Below are 22,320 nucleotides of genomic sequence, written 5' to 3'. Positions count from 1 at the left end.
CTATTTCTGGGTTAGCGGAGTCTGTAACCTGAAGCGTATGTAACCTGAAGCGTATGTAACCCGAGGTACCACTGTATACGGTACAGTGGTACCTCTGGTTGCGAATGGGGTCCATACCGGAGGCCCGTTCGTAACATGAAAAGAACGCAACCCGCATCTGCACATGTGTGGGTCATGATTCGCAGCTTCTGCGCAATGCGTGTGACGTCATTTTGCGCGTCTGCACATGTGCGAGCGGCGAAACCTGGAAGTAACCCTTTCCGGTACTTTTGGGACGCCGCGGGACGCAATCTGAAAAAACGTATCATGAAGCAAATGTAACATGAGGTATGACTGTATCTGGTTCCTGTATGTGCTTACTTGGGAGCAAGGCTCAATGAACTCAGTGAGACCTTCATTGGGTGTAAACATGCCCAGGATGGAGTATTTTGCTAAACTTTCAGCACTGGTGTGTGTGGTGTGTCCTTTGTTCTCCTCCATGGTGTATGGTCATTTTGGGGAGTTTCAGCTTTCCTGATTCATTTACATTGTGGCAAACAGGTACTCTTATAGTCCATAAAATACATTTGTTTCGAGGATGGAAATTAATCCTTGGGTTGAGGAGTGAAATAGCCTTCAAGAATCACAACTGTTTCTGCTGCATTCTTTAGCTGGTCTTTTAAAGTGAGAGTTTGAGGAGACAATATATAAATAAAAGACACTGCGAGCCTATCCATGTCTACTTGGAAGTACATCCAATGGAGCTTACTCCCAGGAAAGTGGTTATAGGATCGCAGCCTGAAACACTTAAAGATTAACTGTTTACAGTGAGTTGGCAACAGAACGCTTACAGACAGTATCTCTTGCATTTCAGGCCTTTCCCCCCTTCTGTTTACAGCTCTCTCACTTGCTTATAAATACATAAAATCTGTCATCTGAGAACCCTTCATACATCTGATGAAGACACTATCCCATGAAGGCTTCTGCACAATGACAGTGCAATCTCCACAAGTTTACTCAGAAGTCAATCTCCCAGTTTTCAGTGGGGCTTACTCTCAGATCAGCATGCATAGGATTGCAGCCTCAAAACTTGTGAAGGTTTTGTTGGCTACCAGTCAAGACGCCTCTATACTTGTGAGTCGGAGAGGGCTGTTGCAGGTTTCCCAAAGGGCATCCTCTGGCTGCCTGCTGTGGGACTAAAACAGATAGGCCTTTGGGCTGCTCCTCTTAATGTGACCCAAGAGAGACACAGACACACTCTCTTCTCTGTGGTCTTTTCACCAAGTTGAAGCCGACTTTGAAACTTGCTGTCTGCTGTCTTTTTGCTGAAGGGTTTCGAAATACAAAACTATTGACCGGTTTGCTGTTCGAGAGGGGTGAAGCTCGCGTGTGTGCGCGCGCGCGCGCGCGCATACACACAAACCACACACCCAGGCGCGCTCTCTCGCTCTCCTTTCCCTGAAGTGACTTTCAAGCTCATCCACATACCACGTAGGCTGGTGGGAAGCAGGGTGGAGGGGAGACGGAAAAGCCAGTCGGAAGAAGCGAAGGAGGTGGGTTCGTGCAACGTTTCGGACTCTCCAAGTGGTGGAGAGGAGAGCCGGGGGAAGCAGGCCAAAAGAGGCGGCGGCGGCGGCAGCAGGCAGAAGCAGCCTGAGAATTTCCTGTGAGGGGATCACAGGCCTCAGTCGGGGCAGGCGAGGAGGAGGAGCAGCAGCAGGGCATGGAGCGCCCTTTGCTTTGGCGACCTCCGTCGAGGGCTGCGTGCGCCCCCGAGCTCGGCGCGCCGCGGCGCTTCCTTTCCTCGCGTTTCTCCTGCCGCGCAATTGCGCTCGCGGCGCACTAAAGGCGAGGGACCTTCCTCTCTCTTCCTCTTCCCCCGGTCCTAGCCCAGCCCTCTCCTCCTTCCCGCTGTGGCGGCTAGTCTCGGCTGGCCCTGCCCACGTTTCTCTCTCTGTCTCTCTCTCTCTCTCTCCCCGCTCCCTCCCACCCGTGGTCATGTGTTGCCTTTTTTTGTTGTTTGCAGTGGAAACAATTTGGCGTTCTTCGGCTCGCTCTGACCCAAACCGCTACTCCAACCGGGAGTAGTGTAGACAGGCGGGCAGACAGAAAGGCAGGCAGGCAGGGAGGGGGGAGAGGTAGGTTAGGGGGGTGGGTAGGTAGGTAGGAGGGCGAAGCGAAGAGGGGGGGAATTGCAGCAGGGTCCCATGCTCCCCCCTCCCCACGGCTCCTGGCTCCCCTTCTCTCTCTCTCTCCCCCACTCGCTCCCTTCGGCCACATTGTTGGCTCCAGGCTGGGGGAGGAAGCGATGCCTCGCTCAGTCGGATGAAAAGTTTGCATAATGACCATGGAAAAGGCAGCAGTAAAAATCTAGAGCTCTTCCAAGCCCCAGGTAAGTTTGGGGATTTATCTATATTTTTTATTATTTTATTAAAAAAAAATTGTGCGTGCTTGCTGCTGCTGCTGCTTGTTTTTTGTGTCTTGCTCTGTGTGTGCATTTTTGTTTTTTGAAAATTCATGGTTCCCTTGTTGGGAAGATTGCGTAAGATTCTCTGCAATGAAATCGGCAAGAAGAAGAAGCCGGAGTGGGTTGGGGGGGTGGGGAGAAGGGAGAGACACGCACGCATGATAAGGTGGGTCAGCCCCACAAGAAGGCAGCCAGTTAGTTCGGGATGTCTGAAAAAGCAACGTGCTGGTCGTCTTAATTTCGACTCCCCCTCCACCCCGAAACTCCCGTGTGTGTTGGGCGAAGGAAAGCAGGAAGCGGATCGAGCTGAGAGTTGCAGCCACGACCCGAATATGTAATGTTGCTGCTGGAGCTGCCTGATTTCTGAAGACTGTTGGCGAATAGAGTTGGCATTGTATGGAAAGTTAGGAAGGGAGGGGGAAAATTGTGCCCACTCGAGGAATGCTCCAACCTTTAAAAGCATTTGTGTGCTATTTTTGCCCATTGGCTTGAGAGTGGTTTATCCCTCTGTAGTGCATTTATTACCAAACTCTCTTTTAAGGCGGGGGTGGGGAGTGTTGTTCTTTATTTATCTTGTTTTAAAATCCTCTCGTTATTCTCCAGTGGAGGAAGCCAATCTTCAAATTATTCTTTTAATCTTTCATATATATATATGTTTTTAAAAGTCCATTTAGTTCCTGAAGTTAGTTCGTAAGTTTGTTTTGAGGAATTTTTTTTGCATTTATTATGGTGTAATGGGGGGCAGTACAAGGTTTATGACATCTGAACAGCATTGAAGGTATGTTTGCTGCAAATGGCACTTTATAGGAGCAGTTTTGCAGTCTCCTAGCAACGCCATTGATTGATTCGAATCCCGGCCAATCCGCGAGCTCCTTCTCCCCTTCAAATGTTTTTGACAAGTACAGTAGGGAGTGTAGCAAAGTGCAGCGAGAAAAACTGTCCCTGGCTGGTTGTCCTTTTAGTCTCTTCAAAATGACGCCCCCGTCGTATGTTTTTAAAAGATACACATCTGTTTGAGCCTGGCCTGTAATTTATATATCAGTCCCGAGAAGCATTAATAGTGATCTGGCTTGATTCCCGTACTCCCCGCTTCTTGTCTGATTCTGCCATGTCAGTTTTACAACCGAGAATGCGAGAGATATTGTGCCTTTCTTCTACAACAATGAAGTTTGCTTTTAGACTTGCCCCTAAGCACTGCAGCTGTGGACATATCTGATGGAGCTACTTAACTGGCAGCAGATTAAAAAATGTTTGCTTAACTGCAGCACCTCCTCTGATTCGTGTGAAGTATGAAGTGCAGGAGAGAAGAGGCTGAGAGCTGGAGTCTGACGGTGGAAAGATTGGCTGGGGTTGGGAAACATCTTTTTTTTTATGTGTTTCTGAGTCCCCCTCCACACACTCTTAAATCCAGGGCTAGGATTTCTGTCCTCTAACGTAACTTAGAGGCTACGTGATTGTCTGTCCTCGCACGGTACTGGGAACTTTTCCATGTCCTCCGTATGGAATTGTGACGCGAGGCTCCTGGATTTCAAGGTGAAGGGGAAAAAGAAGAAGTTTTGAATCCCTCCTGGAAATGGTTGTCCTCCTTTATATTAAAAACAAAACCCTGCACGTCCTTTGCAGCGTTTGCAAAACGGCGACATGTTTCGAATGTTTACAGCAGAGTTAAAACATGTAGAACCAGCTGACTAAAGCAAGGTTGTTGCTGTTGAAATGTATATGGCCTAATGCAGCTTCAGGTTTGTTTTGTTCAAATGTGACGTTTCCCGGTAGCATATTCATTGTTTTAACAAACTATTATTAGTAGAACCTCCAAGGCATTTACAATGTGATCCTAAATTGAGTTCAGTTGCATTCACTCCTAGTAATGCATTGCTTTGGGTTGCTGCCCCAATATCACATGCTTTAAAGTGGCAGATGTGATGAAGTTCCCTCTGCTGTGTCTGCTATACTAAAGATAAGTGATTTGAGGATTGCAGCTTTAACTAACTTTGGTCAGTCTTGCACGCCACCGTGCAATTAAGCTTGATGCTTGAGAGCTGCAGGATTTGGAGCCCCTGTACCCGTCTCTTAAAGATATGTCACTAGTTTTTGTGTGAAAATTGGTGGTATGATATGGCCCTTTGGGAGAACGCGGGCAAGTAAGCAAATTAAACTGAAAGAGAGCAGCATGTCGTCATAGCAACAGTGCAATTAAATTATGTTGTCAGCCATGATATAATTTTCCTATTTAAAAGCTTGCTCATGGGACATGCGTTCTGTTTGTACTGAACTCATTTGGCTACACTACTCCCAACTGGAAGTGGTGAATGGGGAGGAGGGTATAAATGATGTTTTAGGGACCCACACAAAGTGTGGTATCATTTAGGGCTTATTTTTCTATGCATCCCTCTCCCACCCCCTCAATACTTGAGTACTTCGATTCATTTAAAGGGAAACATTTTCTGAAATAACTTCCCATTAAATGGTAAGTACAAATGAAAAGTTTAAATATTACTAGAGCAACAGGAATATGGAAGTGATTTCTGAGGCATAAAAATCTTTTCCACCACATTGGGAGGGGAACTGGGGTATGTAATTTCCAACTTTTTTCATTTTTAAACTACTTTTAAAAAACCTAATAAGGTACATTTTTGTTTTCATTTGCTGAGCTTGGCTTTACAGAGTTTGATATTAAATAACTTGTCCCCCTAAGATTTTTAATTTTCACCTACGTCATTGTCCAATTTTATCCATTCTTTATTGCACGGTAATCTTTCTGTGCCCTCCCCATCTCTAATTACCTCTTATGTAATTATAACATTCCCTTGTTTTAAAGCATCTCTTTGACAGCATTAAAACACAATCGAAAAGTATTGTGTTGGGTGGACTATTCTCTGAAAAGTGTAATGCAGTGTTTTTAAATTAGAGGTTCCGCTAAACACTTGTTTGACTCTTTTTTTAAAGAGCCAAGTTTCACTTCTCAGATGCTTTTTCTTTTAAAACAGAAAGCCTTCCTCTTAGAGTATATGTTTGCTGACCTGTATAAAAATTGTATACCACACTTCCTGTTAAAAACTTTATGCAGTGTACGTAGCATGATGTATTTCATGAGAACAATTGCAGTTGGTGCTAGAGTAGGCAAACTTTCAGTGTGCTTCATCATACAACTTTTGCAACCATACAAAAGTTTTTGTGCTCTTAAATGAATAAAGAATAGAACAGGTACCAACTCCTTTCTTAAATAATCAAATGGTTTGCCTTAGGCCTTTGGTAGAAGTGTAGCCTGTTGTGGATCATATTGGTGCTGATGGTAGAAAGATGACCTAGAGAGCTACAGTCCTAACCCCACTTACCTGGGAGTAAGCCCCCTTGAGTTCATTAGGACTTACTTCTGGGTTGATATGCTTTGGATTGTATGGTGGATGCTTAATCCTGAGCGCAGAAGTCAGACTTGATGCTTATAGGTGTATTTGGAAGTTGACTTTTGGGAAAGAAAGAACTATGAAGATTTCAGTATGGATGGTTTTGTGTTACATTAATTCAAGCTTCTTTGTATATGTGTTGCAGCTTGTTTTGTTTAATACCCTGGTTTGAGATAATTAAAATGCACTAAAGCCTTGTCTATTTTTGCTTATTATTATTCTCTGGGCTCAGTATAGCAACTGATTGGTGTATGATGTCATTCTTCACGCTTTCTTCTAAGTCATGCTTATCATATCCATCGCTCACTCTCGTTTCATTTAAATTTGTTTCACTGGGGTGGAATCTCGTTTTGTGTCTCCTTGTCCCCCTCCCTTTGATCCCTGGAGCTTGATTCTTAACCCATGCTGCAGAATCCTTCTGCCCTGCTGTTTTGGAGGCAAAAAGTTGGTAGCTGCAGAGAATGAACACTTGGCGCTGTGTGTGTGTGTGTGTGTGTGTGTGTGTGTGTAAACATGGAGTTTTGCCTGCTTGCGCACTGAGCCAGAGAGGCTATAATTATAATGTGGCAGTGTTCGTACTGGAAGTGAAACAGCTGAACTTAATCTGAAGCAACTGGTCTTAAGCTCTCAATTTTTTGTGCTTATTACAAGCAGTAGGAGTGACATGACCAGCGATATTTGCAGTCCTCCAAGCCTAGGCATGCTTGCTCAGAAGTAAGTCCCACTGATTCCAATAGCGCTTACTCCTCAGGTAAGTGTAATGTAGGATTGCAGCCTTAAGAAGGACACCTAGAATATATGATTACCTTTCTCTCCACTTTAGAGCTTTGCAGGAAGGCAAAAAGGAAGCATCTTCATTTGTATGCCAGTAATTGAAATCTCATTTCTGCTCTAACCTCTGAATCCTCCTGCTTAACAAGCCTGGATGTGTGTTTATGTTATGTGAGTCTGTTTTTTTCCCCCTTTTTTTTAAATGTAGGATTCATAAAAGGCCAAATTGTAGACTGGGGAAAAGCTACCATAATGTTGTGATGCTGTCTATACCTTTACCAGCTAACACTCTTTTTTAAAATTTGGCTTTATTACCAGGAGTCTCCGTCTAAATGGGTCCAGTTATGCCTCCCAGTAAGAAGCCAGAAAGCTCGGGAATTAGTGTTTCCAGTGGATTGAGCCAGTGTTACCGGGATAGAGACTTATCAAAGACGCTTCACGACGATGAGGACTTAGACTTTCCTTTACCTGCCCTCCGGTTGGAAAAAGGTCCCATGGAGGATGAAGAGCTCACCAACTTGAACTGGTTACACGAGAGCAAGAACTTGCTGAAAAGTTTCGGGGACTCGGTCTTAAGAAGTGTTAGCCCAGTACAAGACCTTGATGACGACACCCCTCCATCACCTGCTCACGCTGACATGCCCTACGATGCCAAGCAAAACCCCAACTGCAAACCGCCCTACTCCTTTAGCTGCCTCATATTTATGGCCATTGAGGATTCTCCAACCAAACGGCTGCCTGTAAAGGATATATACAACTGGATTTTGGAACACTTTCCTTATTTTGCAAATGCCCCCACTGGATGGAAAAACTCTGTGAGGCATAATCTGTCGTTGAATAAGTGTTTTAAGAAGGTGGACAAAGACAGAAGTCAGGTGAGGCTGGAGTGATACTACTCCGTGTAACCCATTTGATCTGCTGATGGTGATTTCCTATTGTTTATATTCTGCCTTTTGTTCCTTCTCTTTTATCTGCGAGAAATAGCTTCCAGTAATTCTTAAGAGGATCTTTGTTCATAAATCTAGTCATATTCTCAGTGTATTTCCTGCCCCCGCCTAGTTGCTCTCACTCTTCCCATCTCACTCTTCAACTACTGGGTCCTGCTCAGGACAAACTTCTTAAAACTTATAGTTAACAGAATACAGGGCAGGCTTTTGGGATGCAAATCCTTCCAGGATGCTTTGCAAGCCAGCAGTAAAATGCATTTTTAAAAGTCATTGGGGTTATACCCCCAGGGCAGCTGGTGTAAGTTGCTTGGGGGGGGGGGGAGGCAGAGAGTCCAGCTGGAACAGGAGTTGATGGCCCTTGGAGAGAGTGAACCCCTGACCCTCCTGAAATGACTAAAACCATATAGAACATGCCTTCTTCAGATTTGGAGACGATGTGCTGCCTGGGGCTGATGGGAGTTGTAGTCCAAAATATCTGGAGGGTGTCAGTTTGGGAAAAGACTGGTCTAGAACAAGTTGTCTCAATCTGAGTTGAGAGCTTGACTTCCATCTACTCAGAAGTAAACCTTATTGAGTTCAGTGGGACTTTATTCTAGGTGAGTTGGTATAGGACTGCTGCCTAAGTGTAGCATTCAAGTTTGTGATTTTTTTTGAGGATCTGACAGCTGAATGACTTAAAGAGCCTTTAAGATGGGAATGAATCCTTGACAATTCATAAACTTCCTAGCTCACTCACTGCCTGTGTTTGCACATCATTTGCACGTGGTTCAGTGCAATGTGCACGAGCCAAAGTCAGTCCTGGGACTGCACACTGTTCTCTCTTTCTCATGTGGCCAGGAGGTTGATACCAGACAGTTTCACCCTCAGCTCCAGTAAACCACAGTCTGCCTAGTTGTCTGGACCTGGAATTGCAACAAGACAGTTTCAGAAACCATGGTTTGCACAAGACTTTGTGTTCACCACATCTTCTCGCATGAGACAACACAGCAAACTGCTGCCAAGCAGAAAGCAAAAGCCTCCTCCCATCCATGTTTAAAATGCAACAAACAGTCCTGTGTCTATTCTTCCCATCCTCCCATTTTTAGTTCATTGCATTCCAAGAGCCAGTATTTGCTCTTGAATGGTTCATTTTTAACAGCATTCAAATCTTTGTCTAGACAGCTGTAAGAAAGTGCTGTTTGTATAAATGCATGTTGTACATGGCTTTAAGAAAAAACCTTCCATCTTGTATCTCCATGAATAACATGAAATATTGTGCTGGGGTGATGGTTTCCTGCTATACTATAATCCTAGAATTGTGGAGTTGGAAGGGACCCCAAGGCTAGTCTAGTTTAACCTCCTTCAGTGCAGGAATGTGGTCCCCATTCAATTTGAAACCATACTTGACCAGACACTGCTTAGCTATGCAAATGTGCCAGCAGTTTTATTGCTGCACCGCTAGGAGTACTCGATGCATGTAAACCGCAGAGGTTGGGCTGAACATTGTTCTTCACTTAGTTACTTCTATAAACATTTTTTTTGAGGGGACGAATCTTTCCTAGACAGGTTGCATCTCTGATAATTGGAGTAAACCTTGAAAATATTTGCAGTTCCTTCCTTATTCCTAGAATCAAATGTAAAGGTTCCTGGGTGACCTTGCATCCACTTTTGTTCTTGTTATGAACCGTTGGTTTACTGTGCATGTTGCCTTCTGTTACTTGGGGCTTTCAGTGGTGCTTAGGCTCAGGAGAGATGAAGCCACAAATACTCTTGTACGTACATCCACACAGACCAGTGTGTCTGGGGGGGAATTCCGATTGCAGAATAAAGGCTTGGCCTGTTCTTTTCTGTGCTTGAGTTGAGACATGAGGTGGGATGAGGTGAAGTTCTGGTATCTTCAAGGAGAAAGTATTTCACATACTCAACTTCTTTGCTAGTGATATTGCAGGGAGCTTGAGCTATGTGCTTGCTCGGGATCAAATATCCCTTTGCTTTACTTAGGAATCTGCCTTGTGCTAGGTCAGACGATTTGTCTATCAGCCTCAGGTGGCATGGCCAAGGATGAAGGCAGCACCTCTCCAGAATCTCAGGAAGAGGTCTTCTTTCATAACTAACTACCTGAGCCTTTTAACTGGAGATGCCAGGAACTGGATGTTGGACTTTTTGCATGAACAGCATGCTCTCTGCCATAGGGCCCTGGTCCTTCCCCATAGTTTTAGTAGCTGAGCTAAATCGTATGACTAAAGACCTTTCTTTGGACCATTGTAATGACCTGGTAACGTCTTGTGGCTCCCTCTGAGACTCTTATATTTAAGTAAAGAATAAAAAATCACTATCCCAAGAATTCCGGAATGTTGTCTCTAATCAGGTTGGATGATGCTTAGTATGCCTTCTTTTGGCAACTCCTGCAGCCAAGCTGGTGCCAAATGGGTTGCTCTGCTTTCCTTTGGACCACATCAGTGAGGCCAAGAAGGGGATCTTGTAATCTGGGCAACCCAGGACCTCCATGCACACTGCCCAGGCTTTCACCCTGGGGAGATCACTTCAGTGCTGCTGACGCAGCAGTTTGACTTCTCCCCCAGAAGTGCTTTCCATTGTCTCTCGAGGCAGACAGGTCCCAACAACAAAATCCTATGAGCACATTTCTGCTGCGTGGATCTTTCCTTTGTATAATTTGAAAGGTGAAGGGGTTGAGGTAGCTTGCTTGCAGAATGCTAGTTGTTTATGTAGCCGTGTTAGAAGCATGTCCTCATTTCAGTGGGAGGATGCCTCTTGCAAACAGCTGCTGAGGCAAGATTTGCCTGTGTGCAGTAAGGAGGCTTCATTTAAATCAAAGCTGATGAAATTTAGGAACTTTATTTGTTACGTAAGCAAAGTAAGTGGCAGGTAAGAGTATAGTTATTCAGACTCTCCTGGTGACTAAAATGGTCAAGAACACTCAAAAGAATAAAAAACAACAACATTTTCTTTAATTATTTGGCCAGGCGTAAACTTTCCCATCCTGTTTCTTCAAAATGCTAGAAAGTAGAAATGGCATAGTGGACCTTGGGTATGCTTCCTCACCCTCTCTCAATTGCCAAAAGAGAGAAATGGTACCAGCTATCTCTGCAGGCCTGAAGTGATTGTTGTACAGTGGTACCTCAGGTTACATACGCTTCAGGTTACATATGCTTCAGGTTACAGACTCCGCTAACCCAGAAATAGTACCTTGGGTTAAGAACTTTGCTTCAGGATGAGAACAGAAATTGCGCGACAGTGGTGCGGCAGCAGCGGGAGGCCCCAATTAGCTAAAGTGGTGCTTCAGGTTAAGAACAGTTTCAGGTTAAGAACGGACCTCCGAAACGAATTAAGTACGTAACCAGTGGTACCACTGTATTACTTCAGTTTCTATTATTCGGTGTTGGTGAAGGTGCTACTGTTCAGCATTCCAGTCAACTGGCCTATGTATGTGTGCCAGGAAAAATGAGTGGTGCAAGTACAAATCCTGGTTTTGTGGCGGGGTCATTGATGTATTGCCCTCCAGATATTTTGGATTACAACTCTCATCATCCCTAGCTATTAGCCAAGATGGCGGAGAACGAAGGAGAGTTGTAGCCTGCAAAATCTGGCAGGTACCACATCGGCTAGTCCTGATTTTCGCTTGAATATAAAAGCATGCAATGGATATGTGTTCTTTTAACCTTCAGTTAAGAGGATAGTCCCAGAAAACCTTGATCATAAATGGTATGTGTTGTTTAGCTGTGGAAGGACAGAAGGAAGTTGAACTCTGCATACAGTAGTTTTATTCTGCAGTGGTCTTTTCTCTTCTACACCTTCCTTGGCACCAAGCATCCACACATCATTCACTTGCTCATCAGAACATGAGAAGAGCCTGCTGGATCAGGCCAATGGCCCATCTAGTTCAGTATCCTATTCTCAAAGCGGCCGACCAGATGCCTGTGGGAAACCTGCAACAAGCTTCCAGAACAGAAGTAGTCTCCCGTCCTGGGGTTCCCAGCATCTAGTATTCAGAAGCATTGCTGCCTCCAGCTGTAGAGGCAGAGCATAGTCCTTCTGGCTAGCAGCAGCCATCAATAGCCATCTCCTCCATGAATTTGTCTAATCCTCTTTTAAAGTATTCTAGATTGGTGGCCATCACTGCTTCCCCGGGAGCGAGTTCTATAATTTAACTGTGTGAAGAAGTCCTTTCTTTTATTTGTTCCAAATCTTCCAGCATTCATCTTCATTGGATGTCCACTAGTTCTAGGGTTAGGAGAGAGGGAGACAAACTTCTCTCTACCCACTTTTTCCATGCCACCAACTTTTATCGTGTCACCTCTTACTTGCCTTTCCCCTAAACTAAAAGTCCCAGATGCTACAACCTTCTTTTATTTAACATTAACATCCCCCCAGCTCTTGGTAGGTGCTTGGTGAAAAGAGCTGATAAAGGTCTTTTAGGAGTTGCATCAGGATGCAGATAAGAGGAGGGTGGGTTCTGATTGTTGGTTTTTTTAAAAAAAAATTAAGGTGATTCAATCGTGGTTTACAACATCAAGAAAAAAGATTAGCTTTAAACCAGGATCTGCATAGATAGATCTGGGCATAGATAGCAGTGGTTGGCTGAAACCATTTTTGATTATTGATTTCTAACTGGACAGAGCCTTTAAAAGAAGGGTACTCTCTCTGTTGTCTTTGTCCATGGAGTTTTCTTGGCAGGGATATTGGAGTGGCTTGCCGGTTCCTGCTCCAGGTGGATCACGTTTGGTCAAAACTCTCCACTATGACCTGTCCATCTTGGGTGGCCCTGCACGGCATAGCTCATAGCTTCTCTGAGTTGTTCAAACCCCTTCGCCACGGCAAGGGCGATCATGAAGACAGGAGTGCCTGGCGTGCTCTGGTCCATGGGGTCACGAAGAGTCGGACACGACTAAACAACAACAACAACACGCTGTTTCTTTAAAAAAACAAAAAAATTTCTCAAACAGTTGAAAGGTTATTGGATGATTGTTAATTTAATTTTATGCCTAGCTGCAGAAGGATATTAGTTTGAAATTATACACACACATTCAGAGGACAGTGTTAGAAATTAGCCAGGCGCTAGGTGCATTTTGCTACTGGCATGGGTCCAGGTATGACTACATGGAGATTTCTGGGCACCTGGTGGGCGACCGCAGTTTAAAAGCCTCTCATTCCATAGATAATTCCATTTCCGTTTCCACTGTGTGTGTTTCTCCTCCCGTATTGGGACAAGTGAATTGTTGTCAGAGCAAACTACAGTCAAGCAATGTAGTTGAGATCGTAGAATTGTAGCATTGGAAGGGACCCCAAGAGTCATGTGGTCCAACCCCCTGTTAAATAGACATCTGTTGTGCCAAATGTAACCCAGGTTTAATGTGCCATTCGCCCCCTAGCTTGTATATCTGTGTTTCTAACACTGGCAGAGGGCAGGATCCTACCTCCCAGGGCAGGGGTAGCCAGCCTGGTGTCCTCCAGATATTAATGGGATCGTAACTCACTTCATATTGGGACATGGGTGGCGCTGTGGGTTAAACCACAGAGCCTAGGACCGTTGATCAGAAGGTCGACGGTTCGAATTCCCGTTGCTCGGTCCCTGCTCCTGCCAACCTAGCAGTTCGAAAACACCTCAAAGGGCAAGTAAATAAATAGGTACTGCTCCGGTGGGAAGGTAAACGGCGTTTCCATGTGCTGCTCTGGTTCACCAGAAGCGGCTTAGTCATGCTGGCCACATAACCCGGAAACTGTACACCGGCTCCCTTGGCCAATAAAGCAAGATGAGCGAGGCAACCCCAGAGTCGGCCACGACTGGACCTAATGGTCAGGGGTCCCTTTACCTAACTTACTTCATATGACCGTGGTCATGCTGGCTGGCGCTGATGGGAGTTCAGCAACATCTGGATGACACTATATTGACTACCCCTGGCTTATGGGGCAAAGAAGACATTTTGACTGAGCAGAGGGGGGAGGTTAGAAGATGCTTAAAGAAATAGGCTGACTCTGTGCCAGCACACTCACCTTTGTGTACATACCTCAGGGGGAGGGGAAAAGAGGCTCTGTTATGCTCCAGCTCAGCCTTTGCCAACCTGATGCCCTCAAGATGTTTTGGATTACCAAACAGTATGCTTGGGGCTGATGGGAATTGTAGACCCAACACCTGGAATGTGCCAGGTTGCCAAAGACTGCTGTATTGGGATCTTCCACATGAGGAGCGCAGGAGGACAGTTGCCATTAGTCATGTTTTTTTTAAAAAAACTTTTTCTGATTGCATTTCTGTCTTGGCACACTCAAATTAATAATGAGAAAGGCGTTTACTTGTAGACCCATGATCTAGAATTTTTCCAGGAAGCAACTGCTGGTAGGTACAGGTAATATGTGCTAGTAATGCATATTCATAATTTGAAAACAGAGCAAATTGCAGAGCTCAGCTAGTTAGTCAGCATAAGATTACCCCCATAGGCTTAGTTGGGTACAGGATCAAAGTGAGGCACTGGAAGATTTGCCCGTTCCTTATCACTATTATCAAGCCCATTAATTAATTTATTTTTAAAGTATGGCTCATTATATTTTGTACCATATTTGTAATGGATAAGCTGAACAGGCAGATATTCTAAGTTCATTCTTACAGTCCTCACATAATGTATTTGAGACTGGTTGACGTATTCAGTTTAAAGAAATATGTATTGGTTTTACTTTAACATGTTTGGATTCATTTTAGATGCCATTTTTAACTAGGCTTTTTTTTTAAAAAAAAAGAATACTGTAGCCTTTTTTTTTAAAAAAAGGAATTAAATCCTATTTAGTCTGAGCGCAATACAGTGCTTGTATTGCTCCTGACACCAGGATGGTTTTAGATTGCTGGTTAAATGTAACGTGGCTGTTTATGAAGACGCTTGACTGAATGTTTCTCTAGTCGTTACTTGAATGCTGTTCCCTTTCCTGGTTGTGATTTTATGCTGTGTGGTTTGAATTATGGCTTCTATTTTATTGTGAGGTTGTCGCTTCCGTGCATGCGCGTGATGTCATTTTGCATGTCTACGCATGCGTGAGTGGCGAAACCCGCAAGTAACCCTTTCCAGTACCCCTGGGTCGCTGCAGGACGCAACCTGAAAAAACATAACTCTCAGCGTTCACAACATGAGGTATGACCGTATAAGGTGTCCCCCTATCCCCAATAAATGGGTTGCAGTGAAGTCTTTGGGTATGTGTACTAATCGTGTGAAATTTTTTAATTCTCTGATGAGGACTTTTATTTGTTACTGCTAGTGTGTAGATGGTAACTTGATGGGACAGGAACAGAAAGATACAATTATATGCATGATGAAGATTTATGTTTAAAAGTCTGCATATCCTACTAAACTGGCCCAGTAAAAGATGACATGCTGACCTTATTTGCATTTCCTATATCTTAAGTGGCCCAGAGTTGCTATAAATAGCAGGCAGAGTTGTTTGTTGGGTGAGATTGGTTTTCACTGTATGCTCTTGATACCCCTTACTTAATACTGAAGTGTACATTGCAGAGAAACAGAAGATGCTACACAGCACTGTGTCTAAATAGAAGTTGCATGTATATTGCATCTTGCCCAGTTTCAATTGGTAGAGGGTGTTTTTTTTCCCACCAGTGTTTTTCTTTTTATTAAACACAGGCACACACAATAGTAGAGTTTTTCCATTGTTGCTATATATCTGCTTTTAGCATGGAAAAATATCCATTAAATGGAAAATGGGCATTTTACTCCAGGTATCTTTACATCGAAGCTGCTGTCGTTTTTGTTTTGGGTGTGTGTGTCTACACACACACATTGTATATATCGTATTTTTCGCCCTATAGGACGCACCATCCCATAAGGCACACCATTTTTCGCCCTATAGGACGCACCATCCCATAAGGCACACCTAGTTTTTTGGGGGGGAAATAAAGGGGAAAAAATTATTCCCCCCCCCCAGGCGCGGGGCTGGGGCGGGGGAGGCCCGAGCTTCCCCCGACCCCAGCCCCCAAACAGGCAGCTCTCTGCAAGCCGTGGGAGCCCAGCGCTGGCTCCCGCTGCTTGCTGAGAGGTCTGCGAAGCCTGGACGCGCTGAGCTCAGCGAGGGCAGGCTTCAGCATGCAGGCAACTCTCCGCAAGCAGCGGGAGCGCTCCCGCTGCTTGCGGAGAGATCCGCGAAGCCTGGAGCGCTGATCTCAGCACACGCAGGCTTCGGCATGCAGGCAACTCTCCGCAAGCAGCGCTGCTTGTGGAGAGGTCCGCGAAGCCTGGACGCGCTGAGCTCAGCGCGCGCAGGCTTCAGCATGCAGGCAACTCTCCGCAAGCAGCGGGAGTGCTCCCGCTGCTTGCGGAGAGGTCCGCGAAGCCTGGAGAGTGAGAGGGGTCGGTGCGCACCAACCCCTCTCGCTCTCCAGGCTTCAGTGAAGGCCTGCATTCGCCCCATAGGACGCACACACATTTCCCCTTCATTTTTAAGGGGAAAAAGTGCGTCCTATAGGGCGAAAAATACGATATATGTCTCTCTCTATGCCTGTGATTATCTCATTTCCTAACTTATTGCAAGTGTTCCTTAAGACACACTTATTAATCAGCTCTAAAATGTCTGATTCTCCCCACTCTGCTAGTTAAGAGCCTGCTCTCTTACCAAACATGTCCAGAAGACAAAAAAGTAGCCACAATAGTCTTAGATATAATGCTCATGATCTTTCCAGTCTTCTGAACAATCTTGTGTCTGCTTCCCCATCCCCTTTGCTTCGACTTCTCTGTAGTTTAAGCAGTTCCAAAAATACTCTAATTCAGTTTAAACTTTGCATTTTTTGTGAGCGCTCCACCACTGTGTGGTTGCGATTCTTCACGTCTTTATTACGCACGTGGACTCGTCTTCTCTTCCACAATAGAAGCAAAGTGAGTACACAACTAACTTTAAATGGAAAGCAAATGCTTGTTTAGGATTGATCATTGTTTAGAAGTTGTCTGTTTACCCGGCAGTTCCTCTATATTTGCACTCGGGGCTGTAAATCATCCACTGATCCTACTCTTGAGGGAAGCTTGAAGTTAAAAGGGGGTGTGCACAGTGAAATAAGGTTTCAAATAGGTTTTCTCCACAAAAACTTCAGGAGTGTAGAAATTCTGCATTATAAGGCAAATATAAAGAATGTCATCCTCTAGTCTCAAAGAAAGCTCAGTTATTCCACCAAATGGAATGCAACCATACTCAAAGTCAACTTATTCGAAAAATAGAAGGTTGATGCTCTATTCAGTAGTTAACGTGAAGAAAAAGAATTTCACATTCCGTTTGTATATTCAACTGATGCAGCCAAGATCCTTCAGGTTATCTAAAAGCGCTCATCAGGAAACGCAGATGGGTTTAAGTGTCAGTCAGTTGCATTCTGCTAATTTGGTTGGAGGCCTTCGCAAATGTTTGGTGACGTTTGCAAATGACAGCCAGGCAAATAGGAATGATACAGTAGCCCACCATTTGGGGATAAGCTCTTGTATAGGAATAAAGGAACAGGAACATTTGCAAATAAGGGATCAAGAAGATAATAGTCCACAGCCAAAAGGGTACGGACAGCAGCCGTGTTTTTAAGGAGTGCATCCAGGTCATTTCTTCTCTCAGTTTTTCAGGAGGTTGCTGGATGTGCTCCAGTGCTAGTCTGTTGTAAGTCTCATTGATTTCAAAGACATAGTAAAATGCTGCCGCACTTGCTATTAAGTATAATCCCACACCAATCCATCCCATCCTCTGACGGAAGTTCATCATTCTCCATGCTTTGAACCTTCCTCCGCTGGAAAACACGGGAACGAACAGCCAGGAGGAGGGAGTGCGGGTGGCCCAACCCCTGTCACCCCGCCGCCTCTCCTGCCGAGCCGCTCTTTGAGTCCATCCCTTCCACCGCCCACCTGGGGCCTGCCCCTTTCGAGCTCTGCTTCCGGTGCCGCGCGACATGGCTGCCGTCACGTGAGGAGGGTCCAAAACCAAGACTTTCTGTGCTTCACTTCAGACTGTTTCCCCTTAACAGGCAGTGTCACCTTCACTATTGTCCGCAAGCTGATGAGCTTGACGTCTGTAATCTTCGATACTTGCTAAATAAATAAAAGGGGAACGTATAAGAAAAGAGCTTAGGAGATGACATATTTCTGAAATCTTTTGAGAGGCTGCAGTGGATGCAAAATAGCCTTTTACAGTTCTTGTCAGCTCTGAGAATTATGGGCACTGGTTAATTGTGTTTGCTTCTCTCAGCCCCTTCCTGGCGTAAAATAAATGGTTTATTCGTGAAGGTCAGTTTTTTGCTTTTTGCCTTTCCCTGGACATCAGTGCTCTATGGAGGGATTTCAGGTGCTGTCTTCTCCCTAACACAAATAATGTAGCCTCTACAGCAGGGGTCAGCAAACTTTTTTAGCAGGGGGCTAGTCCACTGTCCCTCAGACCTTGTGGGGGGCTGGACTATATTTTGGAGGGAAAAAATGAACAAATTCCTATGCCCTACGAATAACCCAGAAATGCATTTTAAATAAAAGGACATATTCTACTCATGTAAAAACACGCTGATTCCCAGACCATCCGGGGGCCGGATTTAGAAGGCGATTGGGCCAGATCCAGCCCCCAGGCCTTAGTTTGCCTACCCATGCACTACAGCAGCGGTTCTCCACCTGTGGGTCCCCAGATGTTGTTGGACTACAACTCCCATCTTCCCTGAGCTCTGGCCTTGCTAGCTAGGGCTTATGGGAGTTGTAGTTCAACAACATCTGGGGACCCACAGGTTGAGAAAGGCTGCGCTACAGGATCAGGAAGGCAGGAAGGGCTGCAGGCATCTCTGCTCAACCCCTCCCCCCCAAAAAAAAATCTTTTATACATTTAAAGCCACCTTAAAACACTAGCCTGGAAGTCATGGGTGAGCAAGAACTGTATGCAGGTGAATGAGCAGTCAGGCAGAGGAAGGAGCCCTCCTCTTAGCTTAGCCCCATTGCTGGAGGGTGGTGGTAACATTTTCCAAGCGAAGTGCTGTATTTTGTGTGATGTATTACATCAGGTGGCACATCTCAATGATATACTGTATTTTTTGCTATATAAGACTCACTTTTTCCCTCCTAAAAAGTAAGGGGAAATGTGTGTGCGTCTTATGGAGCGAATGCAGGCTGCGCAGCTATCCCAGAAGCCAGAACAGCAAGAGGGATCACTGCTTTCGCTGCGCAGCAATCCCTCTTGTTGTTCTGGCTTCTGAGATTCATAATATTTTTTTTCTTGTTTTCCTCCTCCAAAAACTAGGTGCGTCTTATGGCCTGGTGCGTCTTATAGAGCGAAAAATCCGGTAATTACAGTGTGGATGTAGACATGCGTTGGATGTGTTTTCACAGGCACCCAGCGGCATTCTGTCAGTTGTTCAAGCATCTAGTTGTTCGAAGGCTGCATGCTCTTTTGTTGTGTACAACAAATATGGAGCAAAAGAGTATATTATTAACTATTTTAAAATGTTTCTCATTGTTTTCAACTGTTTTCACTGATAGATTTCACAATTACTGTAAACCATGGCTGTTAATGGGACGCGGGTGGCGCTGTGGGTAAAACCTCAGCGCCTAGGGCTTGCCGATCGCATGGTTGGCGGTTCGAATCCCCGCGGCGGGGTGAGCTCCCGTCGTTCGGTCCCAGCTCCTGCCCACCTAGCAGTTCGAAAGCACCCTTAAGTGCAAGTTAGATAAATAGGACACGACTGGCCCGTACGGGCAGGGGTACCTTTACCTTTACCTTTTATGGCTGTTAAAGTAGTATAATGTGGTATTCCTAGTTAACAGCTTATAACCACATAAGTGAAACATGGTGATTCAAGAAATCCACTTGTACACTTCGAAGACACCAGTAGACCAAAAGAAAATAGTGCCTCCCTCTCCACCCCTATATTTTGCAGTTGAGATGACTTGTTCATCTTTCTGCAGTATTCAGTTTGAATTTATGCTGCCTCTATTTTGTAAGTGTAGCTACATTGGTATAATTCATTGCCACAGATTACCATTTAATGACTTGCCTGCTGAATGAGATTTGCAGCTAGACAATCTCTTCTAATATATCCAAGAACAGATGAGAAATATTGTCAGGCTTTGCCTACTGACAATTCAGTATCCCATGTACTAACCGTGAACTAATTTATAGCACCGTCTATGCACAAGAAGGAGGTATCAGCAAGCTTGAGGGAAACCCAAAGGTTGTAGGTGTACAAAACAACTTTAACAGGGAACCACATCTGTCCAATAAGGACGAAGCATGCCCTGTGGCCTTTGGCTGACTGCCCTGGGGGAACTGGGGGGAATGAGGCAGAAATGGAATGGAGAATCCCACGAGAGGTCATGACTCACTGGCTGGAACCCTGAACACTGCAAACTGTTGATGTGTTTTAGGTCCCGCTTGTTATCTGCATGTTCAGTATTATTTCTGCATTCACACCCATCTTCTATCACTTTCTTTTAACTCCCATTTTTTTCTCCTCCCCTCCATTTTTTTTTTTAAGTTGAAAGTAAACTTGGATGAAGCATGGGTGCTTTTTAAAAATAAATGTGTGTGGTTTTTGAATTGCTTGTTGTACAGCTTCAGATCTCTCTTAGCTTGATGCTGAGGGAAGAGCGCTGAAATGCTAACAAACACCGACCTGATGGGTGGCAGAGAAGACAATTGCTGGAAATATGGGAGGCAGCTTTTTGTTTGTGCTCGGTCAAGAACATTAAGGTCGGTCGCCGAACTCCCAGATCCTGCTGGGTTGGTGGGAAAGAGGGCAGGACTGTAACCTCAGAAGATGAACTTGTTCCAAATGTGAGTTTTGTGCCGTAGTTAATTACCAATTCACAGTTGGGGCGTTTGTCTCTCTACTACTTGAAACTGATGACTCTGTTCTGGAATTGTGACCTGTGTACCAAAGAGAGGCCTCTTCTCTGTATGAGCCCATCAGAATGCAAGATTCTGTTCAGAGTTGCATCCATAAGGGAGGTTAGATTGATAAAACAGGGCCTTCTCAGTGGCAGCACTGCTTTCTGAAACTGTGGAAAACAGAGCAAAACAATATGGCCCCATTTGAGGCGGCTAAGATATTTTTGCCCTGTGTCACTGCACTCTGTGGTTTGGGTGTCTCTCCTAAAAGGCAACAGCCCAAATATGTGCAGTATCTTCAGGCATATGAAAATTTCAAAAATAGCATCCAAATATTGCAATGAAAGAAAATAAGTCATGGAGGTAACCTCAGATAAAATAATAAAGCCAAGAGAACAATTAATTAAAAACCTTGGGTAACAGCCATGTTTTTGTCCAGACATCTGAAAGAGCAAAGTCTTCTGATATGTATTGTCTTACATATATTTATAAATCCCATTGTTTTCAAAGGAGCTTTCAAGGAACTAAATGTGTGGTATTAAGAACAGCATTGTACATAAACAGTCTTTCAACTGGTTGTGAAACAGGGTGATAGTTGGCAAACATTGGGCACTCGGTATGACTTCTTAAATACCAGAACCTTTCTTTAGTGCTGTGGTTCATCTCTTCCCCCACTCCTGGTTTGATCAGTACACTTTCTTCTGTGGAGTAATTGTGTATGTGTGTTGATCTGTTTTCCATGTAATCCATTTATACGTTGCGTGCTTATTTCCAACCTTCCAGACTTCACTATGATGGTTGCAGAGCGTCTTCTATTCCAATATTCTTCTCCAACAAGATACATGCTAAACTTTTATTTAGATTTATTAAAAAAAATCAGACTTGGAAAATGATGAAGTGATTTAACAACAACAAAATGAACCTATTTTTAATAAAGTAAATGTTGTGTGAATGTGTGCAGAATGAAGGCTGGGGGAGAGGGGAGCATTAGTACCATTACAAACCTCCTTGTTAACACATGTCAGCTAGTTATACACAAGCACTAAATCTTAATGGTACCACCATGAGCATAACATGGGAGGTTCCCCCCCCCTTTTTATATCTCTCCTTATTGCTAGACCTACATATTCAATTGCTCAGATTTCATCCTGTTTCCTAGTGCATAGATTTGAATGCCCTAGTATGTGTCCCATTTAGTACAATCCCTTTAGCCCATGACTCTTCCTGGCTTCCCTTACCATCTGGTCCTTGGCTATGGAGAGGAATTTTTCTTGTATATGCGTCTCCCTAGCAACGAGTTTGCAGTTGATATGGAAAGTAAGCAGTTGCCCTAGCAACAGAGTTACTGATGTGGCAGATCCTCGGCTTTCAGGGTAAAGGCCTGTGACGCTTCAAATGCATTATGCAGGTCTGCTGTAATTATGGAAGTGCCCACTAGTGCTGCTGCCGATTAAGGGGACCGTGAACATCTTTTGTTGCAGCCTTTGTTTTTTTGGGAGGCATGGAGCTGGCTAAAGTATTTGCCCTTTGGGGGCCTTTGGGTAGCAAGGTGTTGGCTGCAGACCATGTGGCTTTGTGTGTGTTTATAGGAAACGGGAACGAAGTTCACCGTGAGGACATTTGTTCCCATCCTTTGCCTTACTGATGGGAGTTCCCTTCTGAGCCTATGAGGCAGAGGCTGCCAGCCATAAATTTTCTGGTGCCTTTTCTTGTCTCTCTCCTCCTCCTCCTTCCTCCTGACTGTCCTTCCTATGACTTCTCCTCTTGGCTTCTGTGAACCTCCCTGCAGAAGATGACATTCCCCTTGCCCTGGTTTATTTCTCTCCTCTCCTCTTCCATGGTATCTCATCAAGTATTTAAGCTTCTGGGAAGTGCCTCCTGCTAAATGATGGAGAATTTCGGTTCAATAAGGGGAGGAGAACATTCCAAAGCCTGC

At 44.7% G+C, this 22,320-nt stretch overlaps 2 protein-coding genes across 14 annotated transcripts in view; one reads left to right on the top strand and one right to left on the bottom strand.

The window, feature by feature from the left end:
* The window catches only part of FOXN3 (forkhead box N3), a 193,886-nt gene that overhangs the window by 41,884 nt on the left and 129,682 nt on the right, over positions 1 to 22,320 (top strand). For 4 of the 8 annotated variants that reach the window (XR_014548782.1, XM_083616373.1, XM_083616372.1 and 1 more), the window contains exons 1-2: positions 1,542 to 2,371; positions 6,940 to 7,496. Coding sequence is in view for 7 of the 8 variants with exons in the window: in XM_083616373.1 (XP_083472499.1) it covers positions 6,954 to 7,496 (543 nt within the window). In the remaining variant the exon portion in view is untranslated. The other 4 variants (XM_083616370.1, XM_083616368.1, XM_083616369.1 and 1 more) reach the window with 3 other exon arrangements.
* Positions 15,087 to 22,320, bottom strand: part of LOC310765725 (lysosomal enzyme trafficking factor-like) — a 32,154-nt gene continuing 24,920 nt past the window's right edge. For 3 of the 6 annotated variants that reach the window (XM_083621086.1, XM_083621089.1, XM_083621088.1), the window contains one exon: positions 16,045 to 17,614. In XM_083621086.1, coding sequence (XP_083477212.1) covers positions 16,896 to 17,477 — 582 coding nt within the window. In that variant the 5' untranslated portion in view covers positions 17,478 to 17,614 and the 3' untranslated portion in view covers positions 16,045 to 16,895. Of the gene's footprint in view, positions 15,331 to 16,044; positions 17,615 to 21,024; positions 21,235 to 22,320 lie in introns of those variants that run through there. The other 3 variants (XR_014549764.1, XR_014549765.1, XM_083621087.1) reach the window with 2 other exon arrangements.

The sequence above is a fragment of the Podarcis filfolensis genome, assembly GCF_964270895.1.
Source record: "Podarcis filfolensis genome assembly, chromosome: 1".
Classification (NCBI taxonomy): Eukaryota; Metazoa; Chordata; class Lepidosauria; order Squamata; family Lacertidae; genus Podarcis; species Podarcis filfolensis.
This window is presented reverse-complemented; position numbering and strand designations above follow the sequence as displayed.